Consider the following 12993-nt stretch of genomic DNA (forward strand, 5'->3'; position numbering starts at 1 on the left):
TAGTACAGCTGGGACATTTTAGCACAGATGTATATTTGAGACCATTGTTATTAGTAAAATAGTTTTCTAGGATTAAAAGGTGTGCCACCACGCCCGGCTGTCACTTACTGCTCTTAATCCCTATAGCATACCACAGTTTACTTTAAAAACAGAAGGCCCATATTAAAGAAAAAAGAGAAATCTCCACCTTTCAAAGGAAGATAAGAGTTTATCCTGAAGAACAAATACATAATGAAGACTAGATACAAATGAGCCTGAGAAGATAGAGACAAACAGATAGGCAGAGACCCTACCTTGGGGTTTTCAAGTAGAAACTGCAACAGTCCCCTGATATTTGTAGAGGCTGCCTCTGGGAAAACATCTGGAAGAAAACAAAGTATTCACTATAATTGCCTCTGGTAAATAGCGTTATGATAGCACAGGAAACCCTACTAGGAAATGGCTCTTAAACTATTCCATGCCTTCTTTCTGTTTCCTTAGTGCTGTGAATAGTAACAGCTGTGCTTTCAAGGAAGCCCTGAGCCCCTTTCTGTTTTGTCATAACAGACTGTCTTTCTCTTGCTTTTGCTTTCACTTTATTGTCTTGGACTCTTAGTCTTCTAGGGCAATTGCTCAAGGCTGAGATTTATCTTCAAGTGGATTGGGCATCTCCTTTTGCATCAGGTTCAAGTTTGTTCCAGGTGGTTCCTTCTGAGTTACATGTTGAAGCTAGCTACCTGTTCTCCATGGGGAACCAGATGAAGTCACATAGGCATGTGCCACCTTGTTGGCACAAGTCATCAATCAAGCCCATCATTGGTGAGACAAGGATGTGTGCATCTCGTGTTGGGAGAGCTATTGGAAGTAATATGGCAAAGGATATGATATATAGTCTTCTCAGGCAGTGAAGAATCAAGACCCATAGTGTAATCCACCATGCTCTCTCAGCAGAAACTGAAGGCCTTTAATCATTTGAAGTAACCTAAAATCATAAGGTGCGTGAAATATAATCATTCATCTCTTGTATCTATGAAGGATTTGTTCTAGAACCCCACTCAACTCCAGATACCAGAATCTACCTAACCTTGAGTTCCTTCTGTAAAATGGCATTGTAGTTAATCTTGTACATTTCCCACATGCTTGTAAGCCACCTCTGGATAATGTCTAAATATAATGGATAATTACTTTCAAGACAGGGTTTCTCTGTGTAGACCTAGCCGTCCTGGAATTCTCTCTGTAGATCAGGCTGGCCTCAAAGTCACAGATCCAAACCTGCCTCAGTGTCCCAAGTGCTGGCATTAAAGACATACACCACCAGCACCTGGCAAGTATGCTCTTATTTAGGGAAACATGACAGAAGTTGTCCTTCAATTCAAAGCTAATATTTTTCTTTCAGGGGACTTTCAAATCTAAATTGAGTGGATACAGAACAATTATAGAGGACCATTACATGTATTTACCAGAGAAATCTTGTGCTTTATGATCACTTAAAAAAGGTTTATTTAACTATGTGTTTGTGTGTTGGTATGTGCATAAGAATGTGAGTACCCAAAGTGGATATCAGGAATTGAAATTGGGTCCTCCAGAAAAGCAATATGAGAGTGCACCTTCTCCAGCCTCTCTGTTTCTTGACAAGGTTTTAGCCCTTGTAGAAACCCTCCTCAGTGCAAGGATTACAAGTATGCACCTCCACATCTGATATAATTCTTTGTTTTCTAACAATTGAAATCAGTTCTGAGTTTGAGGCTTCCTGGCCAGAACAAAATGGAAGTCTGCTGCACAGAGAGTCTAGCAGTGTTTATTGGGGAAATGGTTACATGTGTTTCCCCTTCATATTTATTAGTTAAATAATACATTGTAATTGGCGAAACTGTAAGAGGATCAAATGTTAAAAGCTTTTAAAAATAAAATGGGAAAACCAACAAAAATGAACTAACTTTTAAGAGAATGGGGAAAAGTTAGCATAAATCCATCACTGGATCAGCTGTGAGAACTTGCAGTCACCATGGAGATAGTGAAGACTGTTCTGACCAGCCAGAACGCCAGAATCAAGAACTAGTGATGGGGAAAGCATGGGTGTGGTAGTGTTGGGAACAGGATAAGTTTAGAAGCACTGAACACTTTCTATGAAAAGTTAATAATGGCTAACATTGAAAAATACTTCTTTGTGCATGTTGTTTTGATATGTTTTATTGTTAACATAGTAGACCTATGTACATGTAACACTATCATTCTGGTTAAGACATAAAAAAACAACCTAAATTTTAATAAATGGATATTTATTTTGAATATATTCTTTCCCACCATTCCAATGGCCAAAATTCCTTGTGCAGGCTACCATCCTGGTGCTTCTGTTTTCACGTAGCAAACAGTCTCTTATGCTGTTCTGTTCCTTGACTTCAGGTTTGTCCTAAACTTTCCAGTCAGAGAACATTTCAGAATCATGTCTCTTGCCTCAAAGCTTATCAAAGTCCACTTGTAGACAGTGCCCCAGTTGAAAGGTGCGGGGGATGACCAGCTTCCTCTTCTGGAACCTTAGAGGTAGGCAGAATCTTCTGAAGAGGAGAGGTCAGAAGTAAAGAAAGGCCAGCCCGAGGTAGAAGCAGAGAGAACCAGTGATCTGAGAACAAATGTGACACAGATGAGATGTGACACAGATGAAAAGGAGGGCCCTGGCACTGCAAGGGTTACCCCCTCCTCATGTTTTCTCTACAAACCACACCAAAAATGAAATATCTTTTAAAAGTCTAAGAAAAACCTCACTGTCCTTTGTCCCTCCACACAAAAGCCCAAAATTGGAGGGTGAAGAAAACAACCACTCCTCAGCAGGGACAGAAATGTGTGCGGGGTCCAGAATCCCAGCTACGGGTCGGGGTGAGGGAGCACTAAGTCCCAGGGACACAGTTCCTGAAGAAGACTGAGGTAGATGCAGCACAGTGCTCCATACCCTATCAGTGCTAATCAGATAAGCATTGAATGATGCATACTAAGGGCAAGGACAAGGGCAGGCGTAGGGCCTCAGAAGATGGCAACAGGAGGCTAAAGGAACAATAAGAGAAAACCACTCTGCATGCCCCATCAGCAGTGTCAGAAGAATTCGAAGCTTGTGCTTGGGGTTTGACCTTAGCCACAACAAACTTAGCTGCCTCACCTCAACTCCTACAGTGCTAGCAGAAGGAAAGGCATGCCTAATTACGTAACCTGAAAACCCTTGAGTTTCTGCTATCCTACATGAGATAACCAGCTTTTGCTAACACTTTTTGGACAATATTCGTGCACTTCCAAGAAGCAATCTTGCACAAATTAGAATCTGATGTCATTCATAGGAACTATCAAATAATGAACAGTGATATGATAGAGAGCAATTAACAAAAATCAGCTTGTGAAGCCAAGCAGTGGTGGCAGACGCCTTTAATCCCAGCACTGGGGAGGCAGACGCGGGTGAATTTGTGAGTTTGAGGACAGCCAGGGCTACACAGAGAAATCCTGTCTCAAAAAAACAAAAACAAAACAAAAAAAAAACAATAAAAGTCAGCCTGCAAGATCAAAGATGTAGAGGCACAGTGTAACTTAGTGGTTGTAAACCCTCCCTGTGCCAAATTCATAACTATCAGGACACTTAAAAAGACTTCCTGGAGGCAAATAAGATGGCTTAGCAAGTAAAGGCACCTGTTTTCACCCATGAGTCTCATCCCCAAGACTCACCGTGGAAAGAACCAGTTCTACTCATCTCAAAAAACAAAAAAATTAAAAGAAAATTTAAAAAAGAAAATGGGCACTGAGATGGTTTCAGCCTGAAAAGTGCATGTTGTGCAAGGTGTCTTTAATGCCATCTATACCTCATGTTTTTCCACCCATCCACTTTGTTCTAGGAAATAAGGATTCTGAGACTTCTTATATATGAATAAGTGCTTAGGCCAATCATTTGGGCACTGTTCCTAACTAGCTAATTATCTCAATAATCCAGTTTATTCTATTCTTAGCATGCCCCATGGCTGGTTACCTTCTCAGTTTCATGTATCTCTCTGCTCAGAGTTTGGAGTGAAATCTCTTGCTCCTAGCACCTGACCTTTCCTTCCCCAGCTCTACTCTCTGATTGATGTCCCACCTTCCTAATCTTGCCTAAGCTCATTGACCAACCAGCATTTTATTGACAGGTAATGCTTCCATTTGGCATAAGAGATTATCTCTCCTTTGTAGCCAGAATTGATTCCCTGGATCCACATGAAGGAAGGAAAGAACCAGTTTTACAGATTATCATCTGACCTCCCATGTTCATGTGCCCACAAATCCAATACTCACTAACATAACAAATAAGGTGGTGCACACCTTTAACTTCAGTACCTGGGCAGAGGCAGGCAAAACTGCCAGGGTTACACAGTGAGAACCTGTCTCAATAAATAAAGTACTGGAGGTTGGAAAAATGGTTTCATGGTTTGCACTTGCTGCTCCTGCAGAGGACCCTGTTGGTTCCCAGCACCCACATGGCATGGAGCAACTTCAGTTTCACCGGATTTAGAGACCCTCTAGACTTCTGAAGGTTCCTGTACACATGTGGTGCACGTAAACATGCAAGCAAATAACATGTAAATGAAGGAATAAATTATAAAAAAACCACTAAACATTTAGAGAACATTAAAGAGAATAAATTGATACATAGACAGCACTAAGCATATCACATTTAAGCATATCAATTGGCAGTAAGCAGAGTCCTGTGGTTACTCTCATGACAGTAGTTTAAAAGGGCTTGTCATGATGACCAAAATACTTGAGCCCACTTCCTTGTTCAAGCCTAAAATCTTGCCTGAAGCCCACTTTTGTGCCACCCTAAGCTTACAATTCCTGCCTTAACCTACTTCCCTATCATAGCCTAAGGTTAGATCCTTGCCAAAACTTACTTCCTTATTATGACCTAAAGTCAGATTCCTGCCTGAGCTTACTTCCTTGTCATGGCCAATGTCACATTCCTGCCAGAAGACCATTTTCTTGTCCTTGGCCAATCTCAGCACCCTAAAAGGCTCTCCACAGATACTTCTTTTCTACTTTGGTACATGATGGCAAGTGCTTTTTCCCAACTTAACCATCCTCATTCAGTGGAGAGAAGGCCTTAGCCTCAGAATGACCACAAAGTTTGGCCCTGTGTTATGATGTGTAAGACTCTGTCGGGCCTTACCTTACCGGAGATCCCGAGTGAACCACGTGGAGCCTGATTGATGCAAAACGCAAGACAATTTTTATTGTTCTAGTGCACTGGGGCCGTCCTAGACCCTAAGGAGAGGAGGCGACCCCGCACAGCTTGTTCACTGAGCTTTTATACAATTTTTAGGGCAGCAGACATTAGACACAATGTGATTGGCAAAACAGTGTGACCTTTTAAACTGATTGGTCTTCAGGGAATGAGGTGGCAAAGACTTCCCTTGTCTGAAGGTGGGCAAAGGTTGGCCCTGCGGAATGTGTCCCCATGGGCAGGTTGGTTCTCACCCTGTGGTCTAAGGAATGTTAATTAGCCTCTCCCTTCCAGAGGGGCAAGAGTTCCACCACCTTCCCAAAGTTCCTGAGCTTATTTTATTAAGCTCAACAGAAATTCCTGGCCTCCCAGTGTTTTTCTGAGATGTTACTGTTGACTCGGTTCTCACAGGTGCTAGGGAAGAGAGGAATCACTCACTAACTGAACACCACTGAAGGCAAGGATCCAGAACCTGGCTGCTTCACTGATCAGCACAGGCATATGTACTATGACCCAAATTGCTCAAGCAGGTTATTCCCAGGTGGGATGATCTCATTTTTCATACTTCCAAGTGGGATAGATAACTTAATTGTCTGTAAGCATGAAACATCCTTGATTCTTGGTGATGATACAGAATAAAGGTGAATTGGGCCAAACTTCCATGTTAGTATTTATTTGCAACAGAGAAAAATCTAGGGCCTTGACATGTTCTAGCACTGAGCTACATCTCTAGCCCTTGGGTGTTTTTAGGTTTTGTTTTGTTTTGTTTTTCGAGACAGGGTATCTCTGTCCCTTGGGTGTTAATATCAGTGAATTATAGAATCTTTGTAAATATAGTAAAAAAAAAAAAAAAGTAGATTCTTAGGGCATTTTGTATAATTTGTGGCTAGAGATGTAGCTCAGTTGCTACAGTGCTTGCCGAGCATTAATGAAGTCCTGAATTTCAAGAGCTAGTACCCCATAAGTTTGGGCTTGGTAGCAATGCTGTAATTCCATACATATAGCTCAGGAGGATCAAGAGTTCATCTTCAGTTAGCAGCCAGTTCAAGGCTAGCATGTCTCCACTTCTAAGCAGAGAAGTTTGAGGAAGGGCTCAGTGGGTAAAGGTTACTTACTAACAAATCTAATGGCCTGAGTTGGGTTTGATTCCCAGGACTCACTTGATGGAAGGAGAGAACCAACTCTGGTCTTGTCCCTTGACTTCCACACACTCTTTATGGCATTCTGTACCCACACATATACACACTAAATAAATAAATGCAATTAAAAGTATTTTTGTGGGCTGGAGAGATGGCTCAGTGGTTAAGAGCACTGGCTGCTCTTCCAAAGGTCCTGAATTCAATTCCCAGCAACCACATGGTGGTTCACAGCCATCTGTAATGGGATCCAATGCCCTCTTCTGGTGTGTCTGAAGACAGCTACAGTGTACTTGTCATATATATAAAATAAATAAATGGTATTTTTGTGTATGAATGTTTTGCTCGCATGTATTTATGTGTACCACATTTATGCCTGGAGACCAGAAAAGAGCATCAGATCTTCTCTCAAACTGAAGTTAGACAGTTGTGAGTTTCCATGTAGATGCTAGAAGTTGAATCCTCTGCAAAAGCAACACAAAAGTACTCCAAAACTGTTGAGCTATTTTTTCCACCCCTTCTCCCATATTGTTATTTATTTGACAATTAAACCATGTGGTCCTGACTGGCCTGAATGCCCAGGAATATCTATTTGCCTCTGCCTTGAGAGGGTTGGGATTAAAGGCTTATGCCACCATGGCTGGCCATTAACAGATGATTTTTGTGTTTCAGTGACAAATGTGCATTTAAATAATTTAGACTTATGATTTTTAAGTTGTAACCTTAAGCTATATTAATACTTTGAAAGATTTCATTAGGGCCTTGAACAGGGCTTTGTGGTAGAGCAGTTGCCTAACATGGGCAAGGCCTGGATTCATCCTCCACACACAAAAGAAGTAAATAAATAGCCAAACAACCTTATGCTCCTTTGGTCAGAACCTAATTATCAAACACAAAGAGACATCTGATACATGGTCTCTAGAAAAATACTGGAAGCCGGGTGGTGGTGTCACACACCTTTAATCCCAGCACTTGGGAGGCAGAGACAGGCGGATTTCTGAGTTCAAGGCCAGCCTGGTCTACAGAGTGAGCTCCAGGACAGCCAAGACTATACAGAGAAACCTTGTCTCGAAAAACTAAAGAAAAGAAAATATTGGAATAGGTCCTGTTCTATAAAAAATGGCCCCCAAATGTTACCATGGCAAAAATGGGAGCAACTGCAGTGTTGCTTATTGGCATTGTTGCAAACAACACATATTTGCTGTGAGAATTAGTGTGTCTGTTGAGTGTATTAAGTACTCTAGGGCTCTAAGTGCTGAGTTTCTTAAAATGAGTAAAGGAAATGATTAGACAAAGAAAGCCAGAGAGAAAGGAACATGGCTTAGCCCACTCCATTCAAGAAGCTCACTTTGTGGAAACAGAACCTGAGCTAGTGGAGCCCAGCCCCTATGAATTAATTCATGGCTCAATAGGTAAAGAAAAATAAAAGAACTCCAGATTGTAAAATGTTCTTATAGTGCATGGAAGTATGGTGTCTTGGCTCCAAAAGAAACATTTCTATATTAAACGCCTTCTGGGCCTTATGTGCTAGACAAGTGCTCTGCCACCGTGACACAGCCTAGAAATAGGATCAAAGAATTGATCATTATAACCTGGGAGATTGGGAATAACATTTTTTTAAAAATTAAAAATTTGCTAGGCAGTGGTGGCACTTGGGAGACAGAGGCAGGCAGATTTCTGAGGTCGAGGCCAGCTTGGTCTACAGAGTTCCAGGACAGCCAGGGCTATACAGAGAAACCCTGTCTCAAAAACCAAAAAAAAAAACCAAAAAACAAAAAACCAAAAAAACAAACAAAAAAAAATTTAAACTTCATCAGTTGAAATTGAGGGAGAGTTAAATTTGGGAATTTCTAAGTTTATTAAATATTAGTTTTAAAAATCAAAGTAATTTCAGAGTAATATTTTTTGCTCATAAAAATTCCCCATGAGACTTCTTTAGTTGTGGAAGTCTATGTGAGTGTGTGTGTGTGTGTGTGTGTGTGTGTGTGTGTGTGTGTGTGTGTGTAAATGTCTTTGCATGAAGCCAGAGGACAACCTCAGGAATGCTCATCCACATCCTTTGGCCTAACTAGACTGGCTGGCTAGGGATCCTCTGGAAAGACCCTTTAGAGAAAAGTCTTGAGCCAGGCGGTGGTGGCGCACGCCTTTAATCCCAGCACTTGGGAGGCAGAGGCAGGTGAATTTCTGAGTTCGAGTCCAGCCTCGTCTACAGAGTGAGTTCCAGGACAGCCAGGGATATACAGAGAAACCCTGTCTCTAAAAACCACAAACAAACAAAAAAAAAAAAAAAAAAAAAAAAAAAAAAAAAAAGAAAAGAAAAAGAAAAAAAGTCTTGGAGTAAAAGTGTCCCTTGGAATCTGAACTAGAGAGAAGGTATATGGTACCAGAAGGAACCAACACTTATATAAGGAAAAAACAAAAACAAACAAACAAAACAGTACCAGTGAGCTGGAGGCTTTAGAGATAAACCACTAGACTCACGAGTGCATCCTCACTTGGGGATCTGGGAGGTGAGGCAATCTTTGGGGATGACCTAAGGTGTCATTGAGCTTGAATGAGTGAGTGTGCATCCTTAGAAATACCGTAGGCGAGAAAGAGCTCAAAGACCTGATCCGCTCTGTAGTACTTTGATCGAAGGATCACTGCTTCGCATAACTAACTCAGTGAGGGAACAGTGCCCCATATCTATCTCCATGAATGACCACTCTTCCCCGGAGATGTCCCCGCTAAACTCCGGAAGCCAGGTATGACCGGTCCTTGGTAACAAAAGTCTGCGCATAACCGTAGATCTTGGTCCAGCCTCGTGGATTCATTATTTCCATAACTATTATTATCAAAATTTTCAATTTTCATAACTATTTCACGAATAAAAGCAAAAGCAATGGCAAAACTGACCCGGCACGCATGCGCGTACAAGCGGCTTCCCAGAGCCCAGCCTCCGCACCGGAGCTTTCTGCTGTCAAACCGCATGCGCGCGCCCCAGCCCCGCCCAACCCCAAAACGTATGTCACGTGGGGGCGTGGTCGTCTGCGCGCCTGCGCGCTGCAGGCCGACGGAGACTATCCTTCCCCGGCCGAACTGGGGTTAGGTCCGCGGTGGGAGCCGCGCCTCAGGCTCCGCCGCCAGCCGGGGCTCGGGCTGGGGCCCGGGCCCCCGGAATGGCCCTCCGGCCCTCAAAGGGCGACGGCTCAGCCGGCCGCTGGGACCGCGGCACAGGGAAGGCAGGTACGGAGGACAGCGGGCTGGGGCGACGAGTGAGGGCCGCGCTGCGGACGGGGACCTGAGGGGGGCGGCGGCGGCGGATGAGGAAGAGCGGGGCCTCACCCAAGCCACATCCAGCCACGTCCGCAGAGCGGATCGCCCGCGCTGGGCCGCTGCTCGAGCTCCGGCCTCCACTCTGCATTCGTGACCCTAAAATTCCCCTCTGCACGCGCACACACACACACAAACTCAAGGAAAGTCGCCACTGTCCAATTCCAGAAACTCCGGTCGGTGAGCTAGCTTTACACCCCACACTTCCTCCCTGTTCAGCTACTTTCTGGCCCTTTCCTTGGCGTCTATGTTAGTGTTCAGTTGTGCACAAAGCAGTGCTGTTTTCCATACTCTTTCAGTCTAACCTATTTTTGTGAAATCTTGGTTTTATTGTGTACGTGTTCTGGAATACATTTCCCGTATGGTGAAAATTCCTGAACCAGGTGAGCTAATCTAGTTCCAGTCCTCTGACAGGTGATGCTCATATTGGAACTGACCTGCTATCTGCCCACGTCTTGTTTTCTGTTATTTCGATGATACTGGCCACAACTGAGGCTCGCCTGAGCTCTTTGGTATTTTTAACACCCTTTGCTGGTGACTGTGCCACATCTGTCTTTATGGCATAATAGTCAGTGTCCCAAGTGACATGAGTCTTGTGACCTGTTGCAGTGCAGCTGTGTCTTGGTTGCAAAACCTTGGGCCCTTCAGCTTGTGTGGATGGAAAGGGAAATTCAAAGGATCTTTCCTAGTTTAGATTGGTTTTAAATACATTGGAGAATCAGTGACCAAATTACCAGTTATAAGAGCCCTCCTTTGAAGAAACTCATGGTGGATTGGTTTGCTCTGCTTTTCTTTGTTTTTTTTTTGTTTGTTTGTTTGTTTGTTTTGTTTTTTTCCAGACAGGGTTTCTCTGTGTAGCTCTGGCTGTCCTGGAACTCACTCTGTAGACCAGGCTGGCCTGAAACTCAGAAATCCGCCTGCCTCTGCCTCCCAAGTGCTGGGATTAAAGGTGTGTGCCACCACTGCCTGGCTTGATTTCTTAAGATAATGTCTCACTGTGTAGCCCAGAGTGTTCTTGAACTCTAGCCTCTTACTCAAAGATCTGCCTGCCTCTTCTGCCTCTGCATGTATCATCACCACCTGGCCCTTTATTTACTTATTCTAATGTTTCCTTTGCGTTTAGGTCTTGTGGAGCCCAGGCTGGCCTTGAACTTAATTTGTAGCAGAGGGTTGCCCTGTCTGGATCTTCTATCTCCACTCTAGTGTTAGGTACAGTGGTGCTATTATTTTTCTTGTCTGTGTTGCTCCAGTATATGTGCTGTGGAAGCAAGCAGAGTGCTAATGGTTTTTGGAAATAGGGTCTTACTATGTACCCTTGACTGGCCTGGAGCTCCTGATATAGACCAGACTGGCCTCAAGAGAGCTTTACTGCTTAAACAGCCTTTAAAGTTTTTACAGCTTTATAGTCTTTAAGCAGAAGTTAAGAGTGGATTTTAAAATGCTTACATTTCCCCAGAAGCATTAAAACCCAAACCAAAATAATATTTCTGTAAAATGTTAGCACCACTTGGGCATAGTAGCCCATACTTTTAATCCCAGTACACAAGAGACAGAGGCAGGCAGATGTCTGTGAATTTGAGGCCAGCTGGGTCTACAGAGGAAGTTGAAGCTACATAGTGAGACCCTGTCTGAGAAATAAAGGAGTTACTAGGGCTATGGCTAGGGCTAGACCTCAGCAGTCAGGCATTTGCTTGTGTAATGTGAGGCCTGTGGGTTATCCTCTAGTACCAGGGAGGGAGAAGAGAAAGGTCTGCTTTGAGGGCCTATTAAAGTAGGCATGTCAGGGCCAGTGGTTACATCAGGACTGGCACACACTGATTTGCCATGTTACAAGGCCCTTATCTCCAGTCCCAGTGCCATGAGAAAGAAGGTATTGGCAAGCAGGAGAAAGGGTGCCATTGTCATTCTTCTTCTTTGTTGACTTAGTTATTTTTCAGGCATCTGGGGTTTATTTATAGAAATTGTCATATTTTGTGAAAGTTCTAGGACAATCATTTTATTTATCATGATGATGATAGCCAAGTCCTCATTTGTAGAGGAATTTGGAAGCTATCAGCTTTGGAGTATATCATGCAGCCTCTTCTATGTGAAGTGGTTGGAATTTACCTTAAAATAAAACTGCTAGCAGACATACGTTTTAATCTTTCCCTGAAAACCCCAGGGATAATTGTGACTCTTCTCTTTGTAGAAATAGGCTGTTTGTGAATTTGTTGTTGTTGGTGACTTGGTGCTCTGTTGTGTAGGCTGGCCATTGGCCTTTCTCTACACTTTATGTGCCTAGCTCACCTGAGTTCTCTGACTTGTTTTCTCTCTATCACAGTGATATGCTACACATTAGGCTCTAGACAGGATGTACGGGGGTGGCAGATGTAGGAATGACTTACTTCTGCATCTGCCATTAAGCTTTTAGCTTGTGACCGAATGGGTAAATGTGGAGGTCAGAGGACACGTCCATAAGTCAGTCTTATGAGATCTGGGGATGGAACTTGGGTCATCTGGCTTGTATGCAGGCACCTTTACCTACTGAGTAGTCTTAATGGCTCTGCCAACTTTACCTACTAGGAGGTAAGGTTAAGGAAGGCAGTGTCCCAAAGTGGCCAGCCAGCACTCCTAATCCAGTTTGTGTACCCTCTTCAGGGAAGCACCCAGAGCTATAAGGAAAGTCAGAAAATCTACAGTATTCCATAGTGAGCCAGGCACACAGTAGAGTGCGGGAAAGTAATGCCACTTACTATGGGACAACTTTCTCCAGAAGATCAGAAACTAAGGAAACTAAATAATTTATTCTTTTTTTGTTTGTTTGTTTGTTTTGGTTTTTTCGAGACAGGGTTTCTCTATGTAGTCCTGGCTGGCCTGAACTCACTCTGTAGACCAGGCTGGCCTCGAACTCAGAGATCCGCCTGCCTCTGTCTCCCAACTGCTGGGATTAAAGGCCTGCGCCACCACTGCCCGGCTTAAATAATTTATTCTGCCACATATATGCTTCCTGAGTTTTTTGTTTTTGTTTTTCGAGACAGGATTTCTCTGTGTAGCCCTGGCTGTCCTGGAACTCACTCTGTAGACCAGGCTGGCCTCGAACTCAGAAATCCACCTGGCTCTGCCACCCAAGTGCTGGGATTAAAGGCGAGCGCCACCACTGCCCTGTGCTTCCTGAGTTTTATAGAATCAGAATTGAGAAGAGTTGGCCAGACTCAGTGGGCACACCTTTAATCCCAGTAATCAGGTGGCAGAGGCAGGCAGAAATCTTGAATTCCAGGCCAGCCAGGACTGATGAGACCCTGTCTCAAAAACCACAGCAACAGGCGATTCCAAGACAGCCAGCGCTTTACAGAGAGAAAC

General features: G+C 43.5%; 1 protein-coding gene and 1 long non-coding RNA gene across 6 annotated transcripts in view; one reads left to right on the forward strand and one right to left on the reverse strand.

Annotated features, from left to right (window-relative positions):
* Positions 1-10174, reverse strand: part of LOC116091161 — a 35101-nt gene extending 24927 nt beyond the window's left edge. Inside the window, exons 1-3 of one of the 4 annotated variants that reach the window (XR_004118961.1) lie at positions 10092-10136; positions 717-961; positions 294-361 (exon numbers count right to left, since the gene is read on the reverse strand). This is a non-coding gene — a long non-coding RNA (uncharacterized LOC116091161). Of the gene's footprint in view, positions 1-293; positions 962-9237; positions 9352-10091 lie in introns of those variants that run through there. The other 3 variants (XR_004118959.1, XR_004118960.1, XR_004118962.1) reach the window with 3 other exon arrangements.
* Tbc1d20 (TBC1 domain family member 20) overlaps positions 9369-12993 on the forward strand; it is a 16354-nt gene continuing 12729 nt past the window's right edge. The window contains exon 1 of one of the 2 annotated variants that reach the window (XM_031372252.1): positions 9369-9567. In XM_031372252.1, coding sequence (XP_031228112.1) covers positions 9501-9567 — 67 coding nt within the window. In that variant the 5' untranslated portion in view covers positions 9369-9500. The remainder of the gene's footprint in view (positions 9568-12993) is intronic. The other variant, XM_031372251.1, reaches the window with a different exon arrangement.

This window comes from Mastomys coucha, unplaced genomic scaffold (assembly GCF_008632895.1).
Source record: "Mastomys coucha isolate ucsf_1 unplaced genomic scaffold, UCSF_Mcou_1 pScaffold15, whole genome shotgun sequence".
NCBI classification, from domain to species: domain Eukaryota; kingdom Metazoa; phylum Chordata; class Mammalia; order Rodentia; family Muridae; genus Mastomys; species Mastomys coucha.